This window comes from Ascaphus truei, chromosome 5, assembly GCF_040206685.1.
Source record: "Ascaphus truei isolate aAscTru1 chromosome 5, aAscTru1.hap1, whole genome shotgun sequence".
In the NCBI taxonomy this organism is placed as follows: Eukaryota; Metazoa; Chordata; class Amphibia; order Anura; family Ascaphidae; genus Ascaphus; species Ascaphus truei.
Window position 1 is genome coordinate 237,410,586 of NC_134487.1, and position 22,473 is coordinate 237,433,058.

The following is a 22,473-nucleotide window of genomic DNA, read 5'->3' on the forward strand; positions in this document are numbered from 1 at the left end:
TCAAAGAGTAACTCCCTATGCCTGTGATGATCTTTATATAGGGTGTACTGCACTATGATTGGTCATAATGACGTGGAGAGTAAAGCCTCCCACCTGCAGAATAATGTGTATTAGCTAATTTTGTACACACCCATACCGAGACCATCACATATTAGACACAAAACAAAATGTGAAAATACATAAATAATCCCAAAGAAAACAAAAAAATAATTAAAAACAAGAGTTAAAAACAAAGACTGCTGATTCATCACGGTAGATATTGCATAAGAAAAAATACATGTTAGGAAGGCGTATACAATATATATATATGAATTTCTGATATAGGCATATGATTATAAATATACTCCAACTCACTACATTGAATAATAGGTGCCTCTTGAGAAGTAATAAGATAACATGATAATCGTTAAACTGTAACAACATGTAAGGACTTAAATGTAGTCTAATTCTCCACATTAAATGGTAAGTAATTTACATTTAGAATATTGAATGACATGATAATCAATAGACCATAATAACAAAATGTAAATATTGTCACATAAATACCCTTACTGATAAAAAAGTATACAGAGGCATACAACATCAAAGGTTCGCTTAAGCCATCCCGCAGGGTAAGACAGAGAGATATAAATATACCCTGGAGGATATTCCCAGGGATGTATATGGGATTGATGACTATGTCAGGAAATGTTTTAACTCCCATTCCTGATTTATACCTGATGGAAAAAGGGTACCCAAGGAGTAAATCCAGAACATTTCACGTTTGTTCAATATATTCTCTCTGTCTCCCCCTCTGATGTGGCTAGGGATATGTTCTAAGGCTGCATATGTAAAATTTGTGATTCCCCCTCTTGAATGACATGAGTATACAAACGGACATTTTCCGTAAGCCAAACTCTCGAAACACCTTGTTGTCAGCTCAGAGTAATCATCCTCGTTCACTCATCAAAAGCATCCCTAAAGCACAGTTCCTCAGGCTTAGGAGATTGTGCTCAAACCATGATAGCTTTCTGAGACAATCAAAAATTTTAGCTGAACGTTTTTCAGCTAGAGGTTACAAGGATAGCGATATCAAAACGGCTTTCGAGTTAGCAAATCTCGCTGAAAGATCCACATTAGTTAGGAAAACCAAACATTCTGGACATGGGGCCACTCCACGGTCTTCCTCCAATGACGGGAATAAAAGTCCTTTATTTATATCTACCTATAATCGGCAATCACATCTTATATGCGATATTTTCAAAAAACACTGGCGGACCCTGTCATTGGACAAAGATATTAAGGAATATGTACAAGATGGACCCCGTTTTGTTTTTCGCAAGTCTCCAACCATAGCGACACATTTATCGCCTAGTCTGTTTAAATCACAATCAGGAAAGGCATGTATACAGGGAATACCAAAAGGTTTTTTCTCTTGTAGTGTTTGCTCCATGTGCAGATATGTTAAACCGATGAAATCATTTAATGTTGGTAAAAAGAGTTTCTATGTAAACAGTTTTATAAACTGTAATTCCAGTTTTGCCATTTACATTTTGTTCTGTGGATGTGACCAGCGGTATATCGGGCGTACGATTAGACCCTTGAAAGTACGTATTGCAGAACATGTCAGACTAATAAAAAAGAAGGATTTGGTACATCCTGTAGCTAGACATTTTTCCTCGTGTTCAAGAGGGGGAATCACAAATTTTACATATGCAGCCTTAGAACATATCCCTAGCCACATCAGAGGGGGAGACAGAGAGAATATATTGAACAAACGTGAAATGTTCTGGATTTACTCCTTGGGTACCCTTTTTCCATCAGGTATAAATCAGGAATGGGAGTTAAAACATTTCCTGACATAGTCATCAATCCCATATACATCCCTGGGAATATCCTCCAGGGTATATTTATATCTCTCTGTCTTACCCTGCGGGATGGCTTAAGCGAACCTTTGATGTTGTATGCCTCTGTATACTTTTTTATCAGTAAGGGTATTTATGTGACAATATTTACATTTTGTTATTATGGTCTATTGATTATCATGTCATTCAATATTCTAAATGTAAATTACTTACCATTTAATGTGGAGAATTGGACTACATTTAAGTCCTTACATGTTGTTACAGTTTAACGATTATCATGTTATCTTATTACTTCTCAAGAGGTACCTATTATTCAATGTAGTGAGTTGGAGTATATTTATAATCATATGCCTATATCAGAAATTCATATATATATATTGTATACGCCTTCCTAACATGTATTTTTTCTTATGCAATATCTACCGTGATGAATCAGCAGTCTTTGTTTTTAACTCTTGTTTTTAATTATTTTTTTGTTTTCTTTGGGATTATTTATGTATTTTCACATTTTGTTTTGTGTCTAATATGTGATGGTCTCGGTATGGGTGTGTACAAAATTAGCTAATACACATTATTCTGCAGGTGGGAGGCTTTACTCTCCACGTCATTATGACCAATCATAGTGCAGTACACCCTATATAAAGATCATCACAGGCATAGGGAGTTACTCTTTGAAAAAGTCCGTGACCCGGACGAAACGCGTCAGAGGATGACTATGGCTGTTCACTTGTTTGATCAATAAAGTTTTTTTATTTTTCTACATGCGTTTGGCTGTTTAGAGGAGTCGTGACCGCGGCGTCACTCGTTTTTTCACTTATATATTCTCTGTTAACTACCAAGTTTATGCAGCAGTCAAAAGCTTTTATCTGGATATACTTACTATATTGGCTAACTAAGAGACATTTTGTCAGACATATTGAGTCTGTCATTCTGTCCAGCTATATAGCTCTGAGACTGAAATATGTGCTTACATGAGGTTTAAATTGCACAGGAGCTACAATGTTTCATCATCTGTGTGATACTATATGAGGTTAACTACAACGAATGTTTACACTATGAGTGATATTAACGATCCAACATATATGTCAGACATTACTAGTCTGTCACTCTGTCCAGTCACACATTTTTTGCAAGCTACTGTACCTAATTTGTGCAAGAATCTAGAGCTTTTATCCGAATATATTCTTTATATGGTTTAACTTAGAGACATTTTGTCAGACATATTCAGCCTGTCATTTTGTCCATGTTACCCAGCTTTGAAACTGATAAAAACTGAGCTAATTGGTTACATGGAATATACTGCTATATACCTGTGAGGTTTATTGTATCATACCTCCCAATTTTAATTGGTTTGATTGTTACACCACAGTTACTATTGTGACAAGGAGACACTGCGTCAGACACTACAAGTCTGTCACTCTGTCCAGTCATATATTCTCTGTTAACTACCAAGTTTATGCAGCAGTCAAAAGCTTTTATCTGGATATATTTACTATATTGGCTAAGTAAGGCCTCGGCCATGTTCCCTGCTGGCGTGCTGAGGCGCGCTGAGGCGCAGGGAAAGCAGGTGCTTTCCCTGGCCTTGCGGTTGCTTACCGCACGCACTGTCAGCAGCCGTCAGGGGGCGGGCCGGGGGCGGGTGCGGTTGCTTACCGCACGCACTGTCAGCAGCCGTCAGGGGGCGGGCCGGGGGCGGGTGCGTCACTGGCCGGGGGCGGGCCAGTGACGTCACGGAGCTGGTTCGCCCTCATTGGGCGAACCGCTCACGTGACCGGCCTGTCACGCCGGCAAGCGGGGGAATTTAAAATTCCCCTAAGACTTGCGCTTCCGCAAGCGCGCGGAAGCGCAGATGAGCCCCTACTAAAGCCGCTCTAATTGCGGCTGTAGGGGCTCAGTGCTGAGCGGGAGCGCGCGTCAGCACGCTTCCGCCATCAAGCGCTAAACATGGCCAAGGCCTAAGAGATATTTTGTCAGACATATTGAGTCTGCCATTCTGTCCAGCTATATAGCTCTGAGACTGAAATATGTGCTTACATGAGGTTTAAATTGCACAGGAGCTACAATGTTTCATCATCTGTGTGATACTATATGAGGTTAACTACAACGAATGTTTACACCAAGCATGTCAAACTCAAATGCTAACAAGGGCCACATTAAACAAGGTTTAAGTTAAGGTGGGCCGCAAAAAAAAAACAACTTAAATTTTCATAGAAACGTATGTTTATTTCGAGAAGTAGTGTGTGTGTGTGTGTGTGTGTGTGTGTGTGTGTGTGTGTGTGTGTGTGTGTGTGTGTGTGTGTGTGTGTGTGTGTGTGTGTGTGTGTGTGTGTGTGTGTGTGTGTGTGATGACCTCACTAACCGAACAAAAAAAAAGCCAGATGTGAATGATTCTGAAACCATTAACCAGTGTCAGGATGCCCCCTCTTCACAATTTCTAAGGCCGAGTCCATAGACGGACAGGCCGTGCTGAGGCGTGCGGACGCTCCGCGCTGAACCCTTGCATCCTCAATGAGGATGCCTTGAGAGGGCTCTCACGCGAGCGTCCGCAGGCGTGCTAACGTGATGGAGGTTTCAGCCGAGCGCCAAGCTGTTTTTCAGCGCGCTGTCGGCTGAAAACCTCCCATCACAGCACAGCAGTGTCGACGTCACGGCGCCGCGACGTCAGTGCGTCGCGGGCGATTGGCCCAGCGACGTCACTGCCCCGCCTCCAACCACCTCCCCCCGGCTCCGATCGCGCCCGCTTGCTCGCCTGTATGGGCATGAAATCGCCCAGATTTCAGCAGGCGAGCCTCAGCGTCAGCGCGGCTCGGATCGCCTCACACCTCTATGGCCGGGCCTAAAGCAGCAATCCCGCATGGGATCTTACCTGATCCGCAGTCCCTCAAGGTACTATACTGGAGGGGAGGTATTCCCTACCAGTCTTCCGATGTCCCCCGTGTGAAACTTGAGTCAGATCCGGAAGAAAGCAGAATAGGTTATTTCGGTGTAGGTATAGGGCAGTTAAGATAAAAACGAGAGACAGAGAGACAGAGAGACAGAGAGAGTCAGAGAGAGAGTCAGAGAGAGAGGCAGAGAGAGAGGCAGAGAGAGAGAGAGAGGCAGAGAGAGAGAGAGAGGCAGAGAGAGAGAGAGGCAGAGAGAGAGGCAGAGAGAGATAGAGAGAGGCAGAGAGAGAGAGGCAGAGAGAGAGAGGCAGAGAGAGAGGGACAGAGGCACAGGGACAGAGGCACAGGGACAGGGACAGAGGGACAGGGACAGAGGCACAGGGACAGAGGGACAGAGGCACAGGGACAGGGACAGAGGCACAGGGACACGGGCACAGGGGCACAGGCACAGGGACAGAGGCATAGGGACAGAGGCACAGGGACAGAGGAACAGGGACAGAGGCACAGGGGCAGAGGGACAGAGACAGAGGGACAGGGGCACAGGGACAGAGGGACAGGGACAGAGGGACAGAGACAGAGGGACAGGGGCACAGGGACAGAGGGACAGAGGCACAGGGACAGAGGCACAGGGACACAGGCACAGGTGCACAGGAACAGAGGCACAGGAACAGGGGCACAGGGACAGAGGCACAGGGATAGAGGCACAGGGACAGGGGCACAGAGGCACAGGGACAGAGGCTCTCCCTGACACTCTCTCTCTCCCTCTCCCTGACACACTCTCTCTCTCCCTCTCCCTGACACTCTCTCTCCCTCTCCCTGACACACTCTCTCTCCCTCTCCCTGACACTCTCTTTCCCTCTCCCTGACACTCTCTCCCCCTGACACACTCACTCTCCCTCTCCCTGACACTCACTCTCTCCCTCTCCCTGACACTCTCTCTCTCCCTCTCCCTGACACTCTCTCTCTCCCTCTCCCTGACACTCTCCCTCTCCCTGACACTCTCCCTCTCCCTGATACACTCTCTCTCCCTCTCCCTGACTCTCTCTCTCCCTGCACTCTCTCTCTCCCTCTCCCTGCCACTCTCTCCCTCTCCGACACTCTCCCTCTCCCTGACACACTCTCTCTCCCTGACACACGCTCTCTCCCTGACACTCTCCCTCTCCCTGACACTCTCCCTCTCCCTGACACTCTCCCTCTCCCTGACACTCTCTCTCTCCCTGACACTCTCTCTCTCCCTTTCCCTGACACTCTCTCTCCCTCTGCCTGACACACACTCTCTCTCCCTCTCCCTGACACTCTCTCTCCCTCTCCCTGACACTCTCTCTCTCCCTCTCCCTAACACTCTCTCTCTCTCCCTCTCCCTGACACTCTCTCGCCCTCTTCCTGACACTCTCTCTCTCTCTCAGACACACACACACACACACACACACACACACACACACACACACAGTCACACATACACAGACACACACACACAGACACACACAGACTCAGACACACACAGACTCAGACACACACACACACACACACACACACTCAGACACACACAAACACACACACACACACACACACCCCCCCCCAGGTTTACCAGGCTTAAAGGAGAATGCAGTATCTCCGCCGGGGTTTTGACTCCGCCCCCATGTCCTCCCAAAAACGGCACGAGTGCAGATTGACTGCACCCGGCCACCGTACGCCTCCAGCCCCTGCAGGTCAGATTTTACTTCCGCCCGTGCTACTCGCTTCCCCCACACCCGCGCTCGCTTCTCCCGCGGCCAAAACTTTTAACCGCCGCCCACGCGCTCGCCGACACACACGACCGCCGCGCTGGTTGTGAGCGGGCTGCAAAAATATCCGTTGCGGGCCGCATGCGGCCCGCGGGCCACATGTTTGACATGCCTGGTTTACACTATGAGTGATATTAACGCTCCAACATATATGTTCATTTAACAAGGATCTAGGCGTTTATTGAAATGAACACTAAAGTGTTCACACTACACTGCACTACCTGCTAGGTGGAAGGCCAGAGCTGATATAAGTGTTATATATTGATATTCATTTACATATTTGGCCACAGGCATTGCACCCCCACAGTGCAGCAATCACTGAGACTCTCTATGACAGTAGATCCTTTTATTTCTCTGTATAGGTTACTCATTAACCATTCAGTCTGGTATTTAGCTACACTTATTTAGATGTGATTTTGCATCTAAACGTGATGGCTTTATAGTCCTACTTATACGTTATATTGGGACTTTATACCTCAGTCTATACCCACTCCATTTTAAATTCGCACTTTAGATTAGGCAAGCCTCAGAGGAGGCATAGGTTCACTTACCCGCAATATTTTAATTTTGAGGTATCTCCTAATAAAGATTATTTTAAATAATTCATCAATTCATTACATCATTAGATTCCTCTGGTGTCATCAGTGTACATATCTGTTTAGAGTGCTCTCATTATAGGGGTTTCATTTTTCTATTGTTGCTAATTATAAGTTTATTTAGCTGCACACTGTATTTCTTCTCATGTGCCTGCAGTGAATCTATCTTACTATATATTTCTGAAAGCATTGTATGTGTCCCTGTCTGCACTGTCCCTAGCGGCAATCTGATTGGTCCCTTGGCCCGCCCGCCCCCGCACACCTCATTGACCTGAGGCGGAGTGACGGGCCAAAGGTCCAACACACACACACACACACCTCTTACCCGCCGGTCCCGGAGGCTCCGCCGCTTCCTCCCCGAACATCAGCCTGAAATCCAACTCATCACAGCCGCAGTGCGCGGCGCTCATCGGGACCCGCGCGCACCTCCTCCTCTCCCCACCCCCCCCCCCGTCGCCGCTACAGTCAGCGGGGGAGCGGAGCGAGCGCCCGGGACACAGCGGGGGACTCTCACCTCACCACGGCTCTCAATTGTGTGCACGCGCCGCGCGGCCCCCTCCTCCCCGGGATGCCGCTGTGTCCGCTCCCCGCACTCTCCGCACCGCGGGTGGGAGGATGTCTTGCGTGGAATACCTGCCTCCCTGGTGGCTGTACTGGCTGCACGGGTTCCCACACCTGCAGCTCTCCCTGCGGCCCGGGGGCAGCGACTTCAACCCCACGGACAGCGGCTACCGGCAGGTGGTGTGTAAGTGCCACGGCCTTTGTACAGGACGTGACTGGGTCTGTCCTTAGCCTGGTAGTGGGTGCAGCTCTGTCTGTGGGACAAGGTGCAGCCTGTGGCTGTGAACTTCCCTGTTTCAGTGGGTGCAGCCTGTGGCTGTGATGCCCCCGTGTCAGTGGGTGCCTGTGATGCCCCCATGTCAGTGGGTGCCTGTGATGCCCCCGTGTCAGTGGGTGCCTGTGATGCCACCGTGCCCCTCCCTGCCCTTTGCCCCCCCCGCCCTTTGCCCCCCCGCCCCTTGGCCCCCCCCGCCCTTCCACTATATGCCCCCTGCCCTTCATCGCCAGGGCAACGCCGGGTATATCAGCTAGTTTTTAATATACGTTTGTCCTATAGATTGGCCAAAGATTCACCATACCAATCAATTATTTATTTTTATTAGTTCCAATGAAATTGTTTTAAATTCATATCAGTCATATATCAGCGCAATGAGTGCATTCCACAGGGACTCTTTTTCCTTTCCTTTTTATGTAAGTGCCTAAGGGCGCCATTTTTTTTAAATCCACTACTGGTCATATGTTAATGCTTATACAGTATATACCTATTAGCGTGTGTACAGTATATGTATGTGTTTGTGGGGGTGTAATATTCATGCATGTGTTGCGGCTCTCTGAATATTTTGGACAAAGACATTTTTTTTAGAAAATGACTCTTATTCCTTGAAAGGTCGCAGACCTCTGGCCTAGCCTCATGTCTCACACATAGTCACTACTACCAACCATTGTGCCCAAGCACTGCCATCTACTGCACTTATTCCCTCACCTGCTGTCTCTGTAAGTGTCCCAACTTACCACTTAGATTGTAAGTCCTTCAAATCAGGGATTTCCTTTCCTATTATCTGATTTTTCTTGTTGCACTTATTGTATTTCCTGTACTGTATTGTCTCTTTTGTAAAGTGCTGAGCACACTGTCGGTACTATATAAAGATATACACACATACATACAGAGTGATATAATGCCGGAGATACTGTATAATAGAAGAGCATTTTAACACGGAGAGTGATATGATAACACGCAGAGTAATATAATAACACAGAGCGATATAACACGGAGAGCAATATATTAACACGCAGGGTGAAATAATAAACCGCAGAGCGATATAATAATACATACGATATAACAATACAAAGCGACTTAATATTCAGAACGATATATTAAGAGATAGAGCAATATAATATCATATAGAGGGAATCATGGTGCATCCCAATAAATTGCAGGCCTCCAGTACAGGGGTGGATGGGGCAATAGTCTGTAGGAGATGGGATGCAGCAAAGTAATGATCAGGAGCAATAGCCTGCAGGGATTCATCCCTTAAGCACCAGAGATTCCTGCAGCACATTGTGCCCCACGTACCCGGCTAAGTGACCTTTAGCTGGTGACTCCACAGTGACCCTATTAAAGGTCAGTCCCAGCTGTCACTGGGGAGGGGGGGGGGGGGAGAAGCAGAGCAGCTATTTCGGGTGCCTCTTCTTTCGCTTCCATTGGCCGCCTGTTACTGCAGTCTGATTGGGCAGGAAGGGGAGAAACGCTGGGTATATTAGTGGGACACCCAGAGTGTGGCGGGGGGGGACATCACAGGGACCAGGACATCAAGCTCACAATCTGGGAAAGGCTCTCATTCATTAGTCTTACTAGCAACATCTGCAAGCCACGGCAGCCATTCACTGGCCACTCAGTATTCACATCTACTGTAGTACCCATTCTAAGGATCCACAAACCACACTTACAAGTCTATTAGCCACACACCGTAGATACACTTGGCAGCCACACATCTGCATCTACTAGCCAGCCTTAGCAGTCCCGTAGCCATCATGCCTCACCGCCTTGTCATTGTGCGTCACGGGGAGAGCTCGTGGAACCAGGAGAACCGCTTCTGTGGTTGGTTTGACGCCGACCTGAGTGAGAAAGGTGTGGAGGAGGCCCGGCGGGGGGCACAGGCTGTGCGGGAGGCTGGCATGGAGTTTGACATCTGCTACACATCGGTGTTGAAGAGGGCGGTGCGCACGCTGTGGTACATCCTGGATGGGGTGGATCAGATGTGGCTGCCCGTGGTCAGGACCTGGAGGCTGAATGAGCGTCACTATGGGGGCTTGACCGGCCTGAACAAAGCGGAGACCGCGGAGAAGCACGGGGAGGAGCAGGTGAAGATCTGGAGGAGATCTTACGACATTCCTCCTCCTCCAATGGCAGAGGATCACTCCTACTACAAGCTCATCAGCAAGGTGAGGGGTCGCTGACTCCCACGGCTGCGCAATAGCTACCCACAATATGCTCTAACACCTCCTATTGCTGCATATAACCTCTCCCAATAACTCCTATTGCTGCATATAACCGCTCCCTATAACTCCTATCGCTGCATACTGTATAACTAGGGTGACCAGATTTTGAAAATGAAAAACCGGGACACATAAAAAAAAAATATTAATACAACAAATGTCATTACTAAAAAATGAATATTATAATGATATGTATCTAATAGTGTCACCATTGATGCTGTATTATTCATTCTACCTCTTCCCATTCTATCTCTACCTTCTCCCCCATTCTCTCTCTACCTTCCCCCCATTATCTCTATCCCTCCCCCATTCTCTCGCCCTTCCCCTCATTCTCTGTCCCCCTCCCCCAGTCTCCATCCCTTCCTTCCCCCATTCTCTCTATCCCTTCCCTCCCCTATCCCACCCCCATTCTCCCCTTTCCCACCTATTCTCTCCCTTCCCTCCCCTCATTCTCTTCACCCCCAATTCTCTCCCTTCCCTACCCCATTCTCTCACTCTCTCTCCCTCTATTCTCTCTCTGACCTGCACAGAAACACATCCACTGACCTGCAGACACACACAGACAGACCAGCACTGACACACAGCCACTGACCTGCAGACACACAGACACTGACCTGCACAGACAGACCTGCACAGACACTCACACAGCCACTGATCTGCACAGACAGACCTGCACAGACAGACCTGCACAGCCACTGACCTGCACACACAGATCTGCACACACAGACCTGCAGACACTCAAACAGCCACTGACCTGTACAGACACACACACAGCCACTGACCTGTACAGACAGACCTGCACAGACACATACACAGCCACTGACCTGCACAGACAGACAGACAGACGGACACACACACAAAACCCCACACCCCACACCTCACACCCGCACGCTCTGAGGAGCAGCCATGCAGACGCCCCCTGTGGCTGTAACTGCTTGTTTCTCTCTTCATATTTCTAGCTACGTCCCTGACGATCCTGGCCCTGCCCCCTTTCCCTTTGCAACCGGTACATTTTAAACATTTTCAAATAATTGTTGGGACACGTGCAGTAAACCGGGATGTCTGGTCACCCAATGTATAACCCCTCCTTATAACTCCTATTATTGCTCCATATAAACACTCCCTATAACTCCACCTATTGCTGCATAACCACTCCCTATAAGCCCTTCTATTACTGCATATAACCCCTCCCTACAACGCCTCCTATTGCTGCATATAACTCCTCCCTATAACTCCTCCTATTGCTCCATATAACCCAACCCTATAACTCATCCTATTGCTGCATATAACCGGTCTCTATAACTCCTCCTACATATGTCACAATGCAGTATAAGAGAATGTGAAACTGTTACCCATATACCCTGCAATCATTATACCCTACCCCTAGTATTCGTGTAATTATTGTCCCCCACCCCCTATTATTCACGCTTTGGCAATACTGAAATGTTCTTTCGTCATGCCAATAAAGCTGATTTGATTTGATTTGAATACAGTGATAGAAAAATAACACAACATACTGAAATATATAGCATGGATGGAGATATGCTGTACACTGACCGAGGGCACCTGTGTTACCAAAGGGGAGGGGGGTGTATAAAATCACTCTGTATAACTACTTGTTGTGTTCTACAGTGTATGTCCAGATGTGTGTGTGTGTGTGTGTGTGTGTGTGTGTGTGTGTGTGTGTGTATATATATCACCCTCCCCATAATGTTATGCATATATACACATGGGTCACTGTGTGTCTAGCTCTCTATCTAAATATATATATGCACACCTCCCAGGACAGGCGCTATTCGGCCCTGAGTCCCGCAGAGCTGCCATCCTGTGAGAGTCTGAAGGATACCATCGCCCGTGCCCTCCCCTTCTGGAATGACGTGATCGCACCTCAGATCCGCGCAGGGAAACGTGTTCTAATTGCAGCGCACGGGAACAGCCTGAGGGGCATCGTCAAGCATCTGGATGGTAAGAGGGGGGGTGGGAGGTGGTGCCCTGGTGATAAATGCCCTAATACTTCACCTTGCCAAATGTCTCATTCTTTGCCCCTATAGCTCTTCTTGCTATCACATTACCCACCCCTCGTCAAGCTAACACACCTTCTTGCAAACTACCTGCTCCTGATAACCCCTCCTTCTTCTAGTGCTCAGTCTGTCTGCTGTGCAGTATCACTTACTGCTGACCTTTTATTCTGACCTCAGAGACATTATCCCAAAATAACCCCCATCTTAAACTTCTAAACACCGTCTAAGGATGATGGACACCTGCAGAGAATCGCTCCATTAACTCTGCACCTGCCACAGACCTGCAGTGTTGCCCCATCTGCCTTATCCCCTCCCCCTTCCCCCTGTAAACCACTCCTGCTTGTCCCCCCCTGTACACCCTCTCCCTGTATCCCCTTTCCTGCTCATACCTCTCCCTGTATCAGCCCTCCTGCTCCTCTCTCCCCCTGTATACCCCCTCCTGCTACTCCCTCCCCCTGTATCCCCCTCCTGCTACTCCCTCCCCCTGTATCCCCCTCCTGCTCCTCTCTCCCGCTGTATCCCTCCTGCTCCTCTCTCCCCCTGTATCCCCCTCTTGCTCCTCTCCCTCTGTATCCCCCCTCCTGCTACTCCTTCCCCCTGTATCCCCCTCCTGCTACTCCCTCCCCCTGTATCCCCCTCCTGCTCCTCTCTCCCGCTGTATCCCTCCTGCTCCTCTCTCCCCCTGTATCCCCCTCCTGCTCCTCTCCCTCTGTATCCCCCCTCCTGCTACTCCCTCCCCCTGTATCCCCTTCCCATGGTAACTCTCCACTCTTCTCTCCCCCTGTATCCCTCTGCTCCTCTCTCCCACTGCAACCACCCCCTGCTCTTCTCCCCCTCTGTATCCCCCCTTCTTCCTCTGTAATCTCTCCCGTCTCTTTCCCTGCCCCCTCCACCATCTCTTTCCCTGCCCTCCAGCTCTTCTCTTCCCTTGTAATTCCTCTCTTCCCATCTCCCCTTGTAAACCCAATTGCTTTCCTCTCCCTCCTCTCCATTACCGCTCCTGTACCCCCATCTCCACCTTCCTGCTTTGGTTACCCGTCTCCTGTATCCCCCTGCCCATCGCTTCCTTGTATCCCCCCCCCCCCCCTTCTGCCTCTCCTTGGTCCTTTTCTCCCTCTGCATCCTCCTCCCGCATTATACCATCTTTAACCCCCCTCTCTTCTTTTCCTCTGTATCCCCCCTACTGCTGCTCTCACCCAATATTCCCTGACCCTATGCTTCCCTCTCCCTCTTTAAACCTCATGCTCCTCTCCCCCTGTCCTCTGTCCCCCAGTAACCCGCCCGCTCCTCTCTCCCTATACCCCCCTCCTGTTCCTCTCCCCCTGTAGTCCCCATCGCTTTTCCTCTGTATGGCCCGTGTTCATCTATACCCATATAAACACCCTCCTGCTTATCTTTCCCCCTGTATCCTCTATGCCCGCTGCTTCTCTCTCCCCGTACCCCGTCCTCTATTTCCCTATAGCACCCGTGCTCATCTCCCTCCCTTCATTCCTCCCCCCCCTCCTCAGTATGTCTCATACTGAAGGTCCCGTTTCTATTCTTAATCACATGTGGCATTTTCAGAGGTCCTATAAATATATCTGCAGCTCCCTATGCTTCTTTACTCCCCATGTCCACCTCCCCTCTCCCCTTCTACCTCGGCCCCTGCTTTCCTTTGCTCTGCACCCCTCCCAGTGGCTATTTGTGGTACTGCATATTGTAACTTTGTAAAGGAGGTCCTTCACTCCTCAGCTATGATTTAAATAAAAAAAAGCAGATGTTTTAAACACACCTGGGAAGTGCTGGGACTTCCTCTATAGCTGGGGTGTGCAAATTGGGGGGCGTGACATTTCTGGGGTGGGGGGAGGGCGTGGCGGTTACAGAGGACCTGCGCTCTCCCCCAATGCATTTAAATTAAATGCCAGGGGACCACGCGAGGCCTCTGTAACTAACTTTACCTTGGCTTCCAGCGACGCTTCGTCATGGGAACCAAGCGTCAAATGCCGCCGTGGGGTCGTGACTTTGCATGACGTTACATGACCCTGCAGCGTCATTTGACGGCGGAGCCAAGCAGAGGGGAAGGGGGGGGGAGGGGGCGGCGCAAGCAGGGAAGGAGAGCAGACAGGGGGGCGCAGGGAGAAAAGATTGAGATATTTATTGTATCTGCCATCACAGTCTCAATGGGTAATGGATTCCATATTTTAACTGCCTTTACTGTAAAGAACTCTTTCCTTTGTTGATGGTTATTTTATCTTCATATAACACTGATCATAGACGCATCGATCTACATAAATACATCACAAACAATTTGACATGCAAAGGGAAACATACTGTATAATACAGATAAAAGGTAATCCTGCCTCGCAGAGTTTACACTCTAATATACAGAGGGATACAGATACAATACATGAAGCCCAGCAGAACTTACAATCTAATATGTAGAGGTATGCAGATATAATACAGGGAGGGAAATCCAGCCCCACAGAGCTTACACTCGAATATACAGAGGAATGCAGATGCAATACAAAGATGAATAATATCATCATTAAACAGACTTTTGGGGGTTTCTTTAAATGTTATAGCAGCTCTATGCAAAGCTTTGACTCATACTGCCTCTTGTCCCATGAGTGATGCCCCCAGCTAACGTGCCTCCTCTCCTCCTCTCCGCAGGGATGTCTGATGCTGCTATCATGGAGCTCAACCTCCCCACAGGTATCCCCATCGTGTATGAACTCAATGACGACCTGAAGCCAACCAAACCCATGACCTTCCTGGGGGACGAGGAGACCGTGAGGAAAGCAATGGAGGCCGTGGCAGCACAGGGCAAGGCCAAGAAATAGAGGGACACGGGGACAGGGAGAGAGACACTGGGATAGAAACAACAGAGAGACTGGGACAGAGACCATGTGAGACAGAGAGAGGGACACAGGGACATAGAAAGAAATACAGTGACACTGACACAGGGACATAGATAGATACAGAGACACACACACACACACACACAGTCTAGTGATGTGACACACACTGCCCTAGTGATGTGACACCCATACACTGCCCTAGGGATGTGATACACACACACACACTGTTCTGGTTCTTGGTCCGTATCCCTCACACAAATGGATTTGCTCTTTGGCTTCTACAGAACTTTTCTTATTAGAGAATCTGATATTGTGCATTTCTACATAAATAAACCATAAATACAGATGTAAACACCAGATGTGTGTAACGTGTCATATCTATCTATATATATAAAAATGAAATTTGTTTGATTGTTAGTAGATGTGGGGATTCTCATTGGCCCCTCGGTCCGCCCGCCCATGCCCCGCCTCCCCCACGGCTCTCATTGGCCAAGAGGTACGCTGACATTATGGACACACCTACTCCACTATGACCCGCCTCCCCCACGGCTCTCATTGGCCAAGAGGTACGCTGACATCACGGACACACCTACTCCACAGACAGTCTCACCCCTGCAGACTCACCATACCCCCTGACACTGTCACCCGAGACTCGGACACTCTCTCCCTGCTGAATCACCCTACACACCTGGGATCACCCCTGCGGACTCAGCCACCCACCTTGGTAAGTTTAACACAACTCACCTGTTACCCGTCCACGCTCTCACAAATTACCACATCAGCACTCCCTTTACTGTGTCTCCGCTATCCCGCACGCTCAGCTATGTCCCCGCTTACCCCATCGCTTACTCTATGCACCGCTACTGTGCGATCCACAAATCACTCACTCAGCCTTCCCGCCCGCTCCGCAATGGCTGCCTTCACGGCCACCAAATCACTCACTCGGCCTTCCCGCCCACAAATCACTCACTCATCCTTCCCGCCCACTCCGCAATGGCCGCCTTCCCGGCCACCAAAACACTCACTCAACCGCTCCGCAATGGCCACCTTGCAATGGCCGTCTTCACGGCCACCGGCCCATCCCGGCCGCTCCGCAACTACCTGCCCGCTCCACAATGACCGCCTTGCAATGGCCGCCTGCCACTCCCGCCCACTCTGCAATGGCCGCCTTCGCTTTGCGGCACCGATACTATGCTAAAATGGCCGCCTTCCTGCCAAACACTATATTCATTGTCCCCCCTTACTTACTCAATCACAATTTCCGACAACACTACTCTGTCTCTAAATTCCACGCTCCGCACTCGAATGGGACGGGGGGGGGGGGGGGGGATGAGCGCCAGGGACAGGGGGGGGGGGGAAACGAGGACCAGGGGTCATGCAGGGGGACGACTGTGATGTCAGGTACAGGGAGGGGACTATGATGTCGGGTGCAGGGGGGGAGTGATGTGGGGTGCAGGGGGGGAGTGATGTGGGGTGCAGGGGGGGAGTGATGTGGGGTGCAGGCGGGGGAGTGATGTGGGGTGCCGGCGGGGGAGTGATGTGTGGTGCAGGGGGGGGAGACTGATGTGAGGCGCGGGGGGGGAGAGACTGATGTGAGGTGCAGGGGGGAGAGACTGTTGTGAGGTGTGGCGGGGGGGAGAGACTGAAGTGAGGTGCAGGGGGGGTGGAGAATGATATGGGGTGCAGGGGGGGAACCTATGTGGGGTGCATGGAGGGGAGACCGTAGCTGTGAAGGATGGGGGGTGTGAAGGGAGGGGGGGAACCCACCTGTCAAGGGGGGTAAATCCTGGGCAACGCCGGGTATATCAGCTAGTATATATATATATATATATATATATATATATATATGTATATATATATATATATATATATATATATATTTATATACATACACAGTGTTCGACAAACCTATACATCTGCACGCCCTGGGCGAGTGGATTTAACACCGTGGCAAGCTCCTATTGGCCCAAGCAGCACACGTTTTTTTTTTTTACCCCTGCTCGCACTGCTGTTTAATTTCCCCCGCTCGCGCTGGAGAAAAAAAAAAAAGCCGGAGGCGGGTTCATGTTGTTGAGGGAGATTACCCCGCCTCCGGCTCTCTGAACAGTGCCTTCCCTCCTCCCCCGCCTCTCAGCAATACTTTCCCTCCTTTCATCAGCGCTTTCACTCCTCCCCCTTCTGGCAGCCAGCCTCTTCCGCGCCTCTGTCTGCCACAGGCCCCTGCAGGGCCATCTGTCGCCCCCCCTCCCATCGGGCCACCCGCCCCCCCCCAATCGGGCTATCCATCTCCCATTCCCCCATCGGGATATCCACCCCCCCCCCCAATCGGGCCATCCATCTCCCCTCCCCCAATCGGGGCCATCCGCCCCCCCCCCACCTCAATCGGGCCATCCGCCGCCCCCACCCCCCCATCTCAATCGGGCCATCCGCCCCCCCCTCCTACATCAATCGGGCCATCCGCCCCCCCCCACCTACATTAATCGGGCCATCCACCCCCCCCACATCAATCAGGCCATCCGCCCCCCCCCCCCCACCTACATCAATTGGGCCATCGGCCCCCCCCCACCCCCACCTACATCCATCGGGCCATCCGGTCCCCCACCTCAATCGGGCCATCCGCCGCCGGCCCCATCACGTTGGGTCAGAGCGTCCACAGGTTCACCACCTCCGTCATCCGCAGGTCCCACTACGGGGAGGGCCCAGGCAAGATAACGGGTGTGCCCTGGTGGGGAGGCTGGACATCGCCGCAGCTCGTGCTCTTCCCATGTTCCGGGTGGTGAGGCCCAGGGCGGCCCTGTCTCATGTGTTGGGGTTGGGAGGCCTCACGATGTCCCTGGGGTGGCCGCGGCCTTGTCTCTGTGTGAGGGTTGGTAGGCCTTGCTGGGGGGTTCCCGGGGGGCTGCGCTGATGTAACGCTGAGAAAACATGCTGCAGTTACCCACCCACAACTCACCCCCACAACTCACCCCCCCACCCACAACTCACTTCCCCACCCTCCCACCCACTCACCCTCCCACCTACTCACCCACTCACTTTCCCACCTACTCACCCTCCCACCTACTCACCCACTCACCCTCCCACCTACTCACCCTCCCACTCTACTCACATACTCACCCCCTACTCACACACTCACCCACCCGACTAGTCACACACTCACCCACCCGACTAGTCACACACTCACCCACCCACCCTACTCACACACTCACCCACCCGACTAGTCACACACTCACCCACCCACCCTACTCACACACTTACCCACCTGACTAGTCACACACTCACACATTCAATTCTTAGTAGCAATGTACGCCATTTTTTAAAGTGGGGGCGGGGCTAGGAGCGGGACTAATGGCAGGCTGGGGGCAGGGCTAGGTGGCGAGTAGATTTTTTGGTTCGGCGAGTAGATTTTTGGGTGATTTGTCGACCAGTGTGTGTGTGTGTATATGTGTGTGTGTGTGTGTGTGTATATGTGTGTTTGTGTGTGTGTGTGTGTGTGTGTGTGTGTGTACATGATCTAGTCCTCTGTGTGTGGGATTAGATCTGGTTAGTATAAATAGTCCTCTGGTAATAGCTACTTAGTGGCACACATATATGATTTCATGCTTCCAGCCTCGGGCAGCTGCAGAAAGAGACGCACGTCCTGCAGATCCTCTGTGACATCAGCCACCCACTGGTGACACACACCACCCACGAGTGACACACACCTTCCCTAAGAGAGACAAAGCCTGCTACACACACACACACACACACACACACTGATACACAAACAGTGATACACACTGAGAAAAACATAGCCTATGAAACACACAGTGACACAGAAATAGATACATATATACACATACATACAGAAACACACACACAGTCACTGCTCTTGTACACCCAACTGTTCCAATGTATCTGGGAGACTTTCTGATTTTTAGATGACTAATGGATACCTTTCTCCCTAATAAAAGTTCCCTTATCACAATGTAGACACACATCTTCCTCCTCCTATTGCTCCCCATAACTCATCTTATAGCTTCATATAACCGCTCCCTATAACTCCTCCTATTAATTCATATAATCCCTCCCTATAAACTCCTCCTATTGCTCTATATAATGGCTCCCTATAACTCCTTATATAGATAAGGCTGGGGCCATGGTGTCTTCGCCCGTGCGGAGGCGTGGGCGGCCGTGACGTCACCCGCTTGAAGCGGTGCGTTTTTTGGCCATGGTGCGCGCGCCGTCCGTGGGCATGTCTAGGGGCGTGCCAGTGATGTCACGGTGCTGGTTCGCCCTCATTGGGCGAACCGCTCACGTGACCTCTCTGTCGCGCTGAGAAATCAGTTTAACTGATTTCTATTCCTTTCGTGCGGATGCGCCCGCACGCCGCATAGACGCGAACACTGTCTTAAGGCAGTCTGTTCGCTCAGCGTGCGGACGCCTCCGCACAGTCTGCAGTACCATGGCCCCAGCCTTAGTATAATCACTCCATATAACTCCTCTTATTGTCCCATATAACCGCTCTCTATAAGTCCTCCCATTGCCCCATATAACCCCTCCCTATAACTCCTCCTATTGCTCCATATTAGCGCTCCCTATGACGCCTCCTATTGCTCCATATAACCGTTCCCTATAACTCCTCTTATTGCTCCATATAACCGTTCCCTATGAGTCCTCCCATTGCTCCATATAACCTCTCCCTATAAACTCCTCCTATAGCCCCATACACAGCGGGAAATCCAAATGCAGGAAAAGTGGGGCACAGCAAAAATAGCAGAGACTGAACGTGATCACTGAGAAAAACCTATTTATTGTGCTATATAATCAAACATGTGGGTACAGGTAAGTCCTCTGACGAGTTTCACACCTGTGTAGGTGCTTTATAGCCCCATATAACTGCTCTATATAACTCCACCTGTTGACTTCCCAAATCACAAACTGATTGCACGGGGAAATATAGGCGCAAAGCCCCTTAATACAGTGACGCAGGAGGAAGCTGTCTCTCTTAGTATCAGTTTTACCCGAGTTATCCTGGTACTTAGACCACCTACTCTTTGTTTCATCATTTAAGATGCTGTGTTGACAAGAAAGACGGGGAGTAAAAGAATATGGAAGAAAACGAGGGACAAGAATAGGGAGACAGAGAGACGGGGGAATGAGAGAGAGAGGGAGAGACGAATGGAAGTGTTACGGACAGAGAAATACACAAAGGAAGGAACAGACACAACCAGAAAGGAGAGAGGCACAGACATCAAAATAGAGGGTGAAAGGAATAGGGTGAATGGAGGAGAGAAAGAGAGAGAGGGACAGCGAGAAGGGAATAGAGAGGGTTTAGAGAAAGTGGGAGGGAGAAATACACAGAGGGAGAAAAGCAGGGAGAGAAATAAGTGGCTTGAAGAGCATCTAAGGAGAACATATACTGTAACATACCTATTAGTTCACTCCCTCACTCTCCATCTATTTCTTCTCTCTTATCTTCTCCCTCGTCTCTTTAGCTCTGTCTTTCTTTCTCCCTGCTTTACCCCCAATCAACAAGTCGCAGGGAGCTGCTCTCAGCGACACCACACACAGATACAGTACACACACAGCTGGGAAAGGTAAGCCATGGAAAGAGAGGTGTCTGTGAATGTGTGAAATGTGATAACTGTGTGCGTTTAAATGCACTGTGTGTGCAAGCTATGCCTCTCTGCAGACTGTGTTTGATGTATGATACGTGCATTTAATGGTTGTGTTATGCAGTGTATGTGTATGCAGTGTACAGTTTCGGGTTATGCGTTATATGCACAGTGTGTAATGTTATATACTGTATATGCTGAGGGTGTGTATACAGTGTGTTGTGTAATGCAGAGTGCAGTTTGTGTGTAAAATGTTTTTTTTGTTATACATTGTGAATACAGTGTGTCATGTTATGCAGTGCATAACCCAGTGGTGCGCAAACTGGGGGCCGTGAGATTTTTTTCGGGGGGGGGGGGGGGGCATGGGCGGTTGCAGGGGTCCCAAGCTCTTTCCCAAGGCATTTAAATTAAATGCCGGGGAACCGCGCGAGGCCTCTGCAACCTCTACTTACCAAGATTCAGCTGGACTTCAGGACGCGCGACCATGGCAACGTGGCGTCAAATGACGCCGCAGGGTCATGTCACGTCACACAACCCCGGTGAGGTAAGAGGAGAGCGGGCAGGGGGATGCAGCAAAAAAAGTTTGCATACCCCTGGCATAACCCATGGTATCAAGTGCAATATGTGCACATATAGTATACTAAATGCAGTAAATCTGTATGGGCAGTGTACACTGTGTACATGTATATATATGTCTGTGTGCACAGGACAGTGTGTATATATGTACTATGTGTATAATTTGTGCAAATGAGCAGTGCATTGATATTTACAGTGTAAAGTATAAAGTGTGTATGTAAGCAGTGTGTGTATATGCAATATGAAATGTATGTGCAGTGTGTTTACATGTGCAATGTGCGTACAGTATATGCATTGTGTGTATGTGAAGTGTGTTTGAATGTGCAGTATGTATGTGCAAGTGCAGTGTATATATATATGTGTGTGTGTGTGTGTGTGTGTGTAGCATATGTATGTGTGTGTGTGTGTGTGTGTGTGTGTGTAGCATATGTATGTGCAGTGGGCATATATATATATATATATATACACACACACACACACGTGTATATATGTGTACAGTGTATATGTATGTGTAGAAACACACAGTTTATATATGCACAGTGTGTTATGTTATGCAGTGTGAATACAGTGTGTAATGTTATGCAGTGTGAATACAGTGTGTAATGTTATGCAGTATGAATGCATTGTGTAATGTTCTAAAGTGTGAATACAGTGTCATGTTATGCAGTGTGAAAACAATGTGTCATCTTATGCAATGTGAATACAGTGTGTAATGTTATGCAATGTGAATACAATGTGAATACAGTATTTAATGTTATGCAATGTTAACACAGTGTGTCGTGTTATGTAGTGTGAATAGTGTGTTGCTATGCAGTGTGAATACAGTGTGTCATGTTATGCAGTGTGAATACAGTGTGCCATGTTATGCAGTGTGAATACAGTGTGTCATGTTATACAGTGTGAATACAGTGTCATGTTGTCCAGTGTGAATACAGTGTTATGTTGTCCAGTGTGAATAGTGTCATATTATGCAATTTTTATACAGTGTCATGTTATGCAGTGTGAACACAATGTGTCATGTTATGCAATGTGAATACAGTGTGTCATGTTATGCAATGTGCATACAGTGTGTTATGTTATGCAGTGTGAATACAGTGTGTTATGTTATGCAGTGTGAATACAGTGTGTAATGTTATGCAGTGTGAATACAGTGTGTAATGTTATGCAGTGTGAATGCACTGTGTAATGTTCTAAAGTGTGAATACAGTGTCATGTTATGCAGTGTGAAAACAATGTGTCATCTTATGCAATGTGAATACAGTGTGTAATGTTATGCAAT

General features: G+C 49.0%; 2 protein-coding genes across 3 annotated transcripts in view; both read left to right on the forward strand.

The window, feature by feature from the left end:
* Window positions 1–9,440: 9,440 nt before the first annotated feature.
* Window positions 9,441–15,381, forward strand: PGAM2 (phosphoglycerate mutase 2). Its single transcript, XM_075601773.1, has 3 exons — window positions 9,441–10,112; window positions 11,951–12,131; window positions 14,837–15,381. Exons 1-3 carry the CDS (start codon window positions 9,702–9,704, stop codon window positions 15,004–15,006), a joined length of 762 nt encoding a protein of 253 aa, XP_075457888.1. The 5' UTR covers window positions 9,441–9,701; the 3' UTR covers window positions 15,007–15,381.
* A 95-nt stretch (window positions 15,382–15,476) lies between these two features.
* The window catches only part of LOC142495798 (melanin-concentrating hormone receptor 1-like), a 37,689-nt gene continuing 30,692 nt past the window's right edge, over window positions 15,477–22,473 (forward strand). Inside the window, exons 1-2 of one of the 2 annotated variants that reach the window (XM_075601771.1) lie at window positions 15,477–15,748; window positions 20,499–20,600. The gene's annotated coding sequence lies outside the window, so the exon portion shown is untranslated. Of the gene's footprint in view, window positions 15,749–17,606; window positions 20,601–22,473 lie in introns of those variants that run through there. The other variant, XM_075601770.1, reaches the window with a different exon arrangement.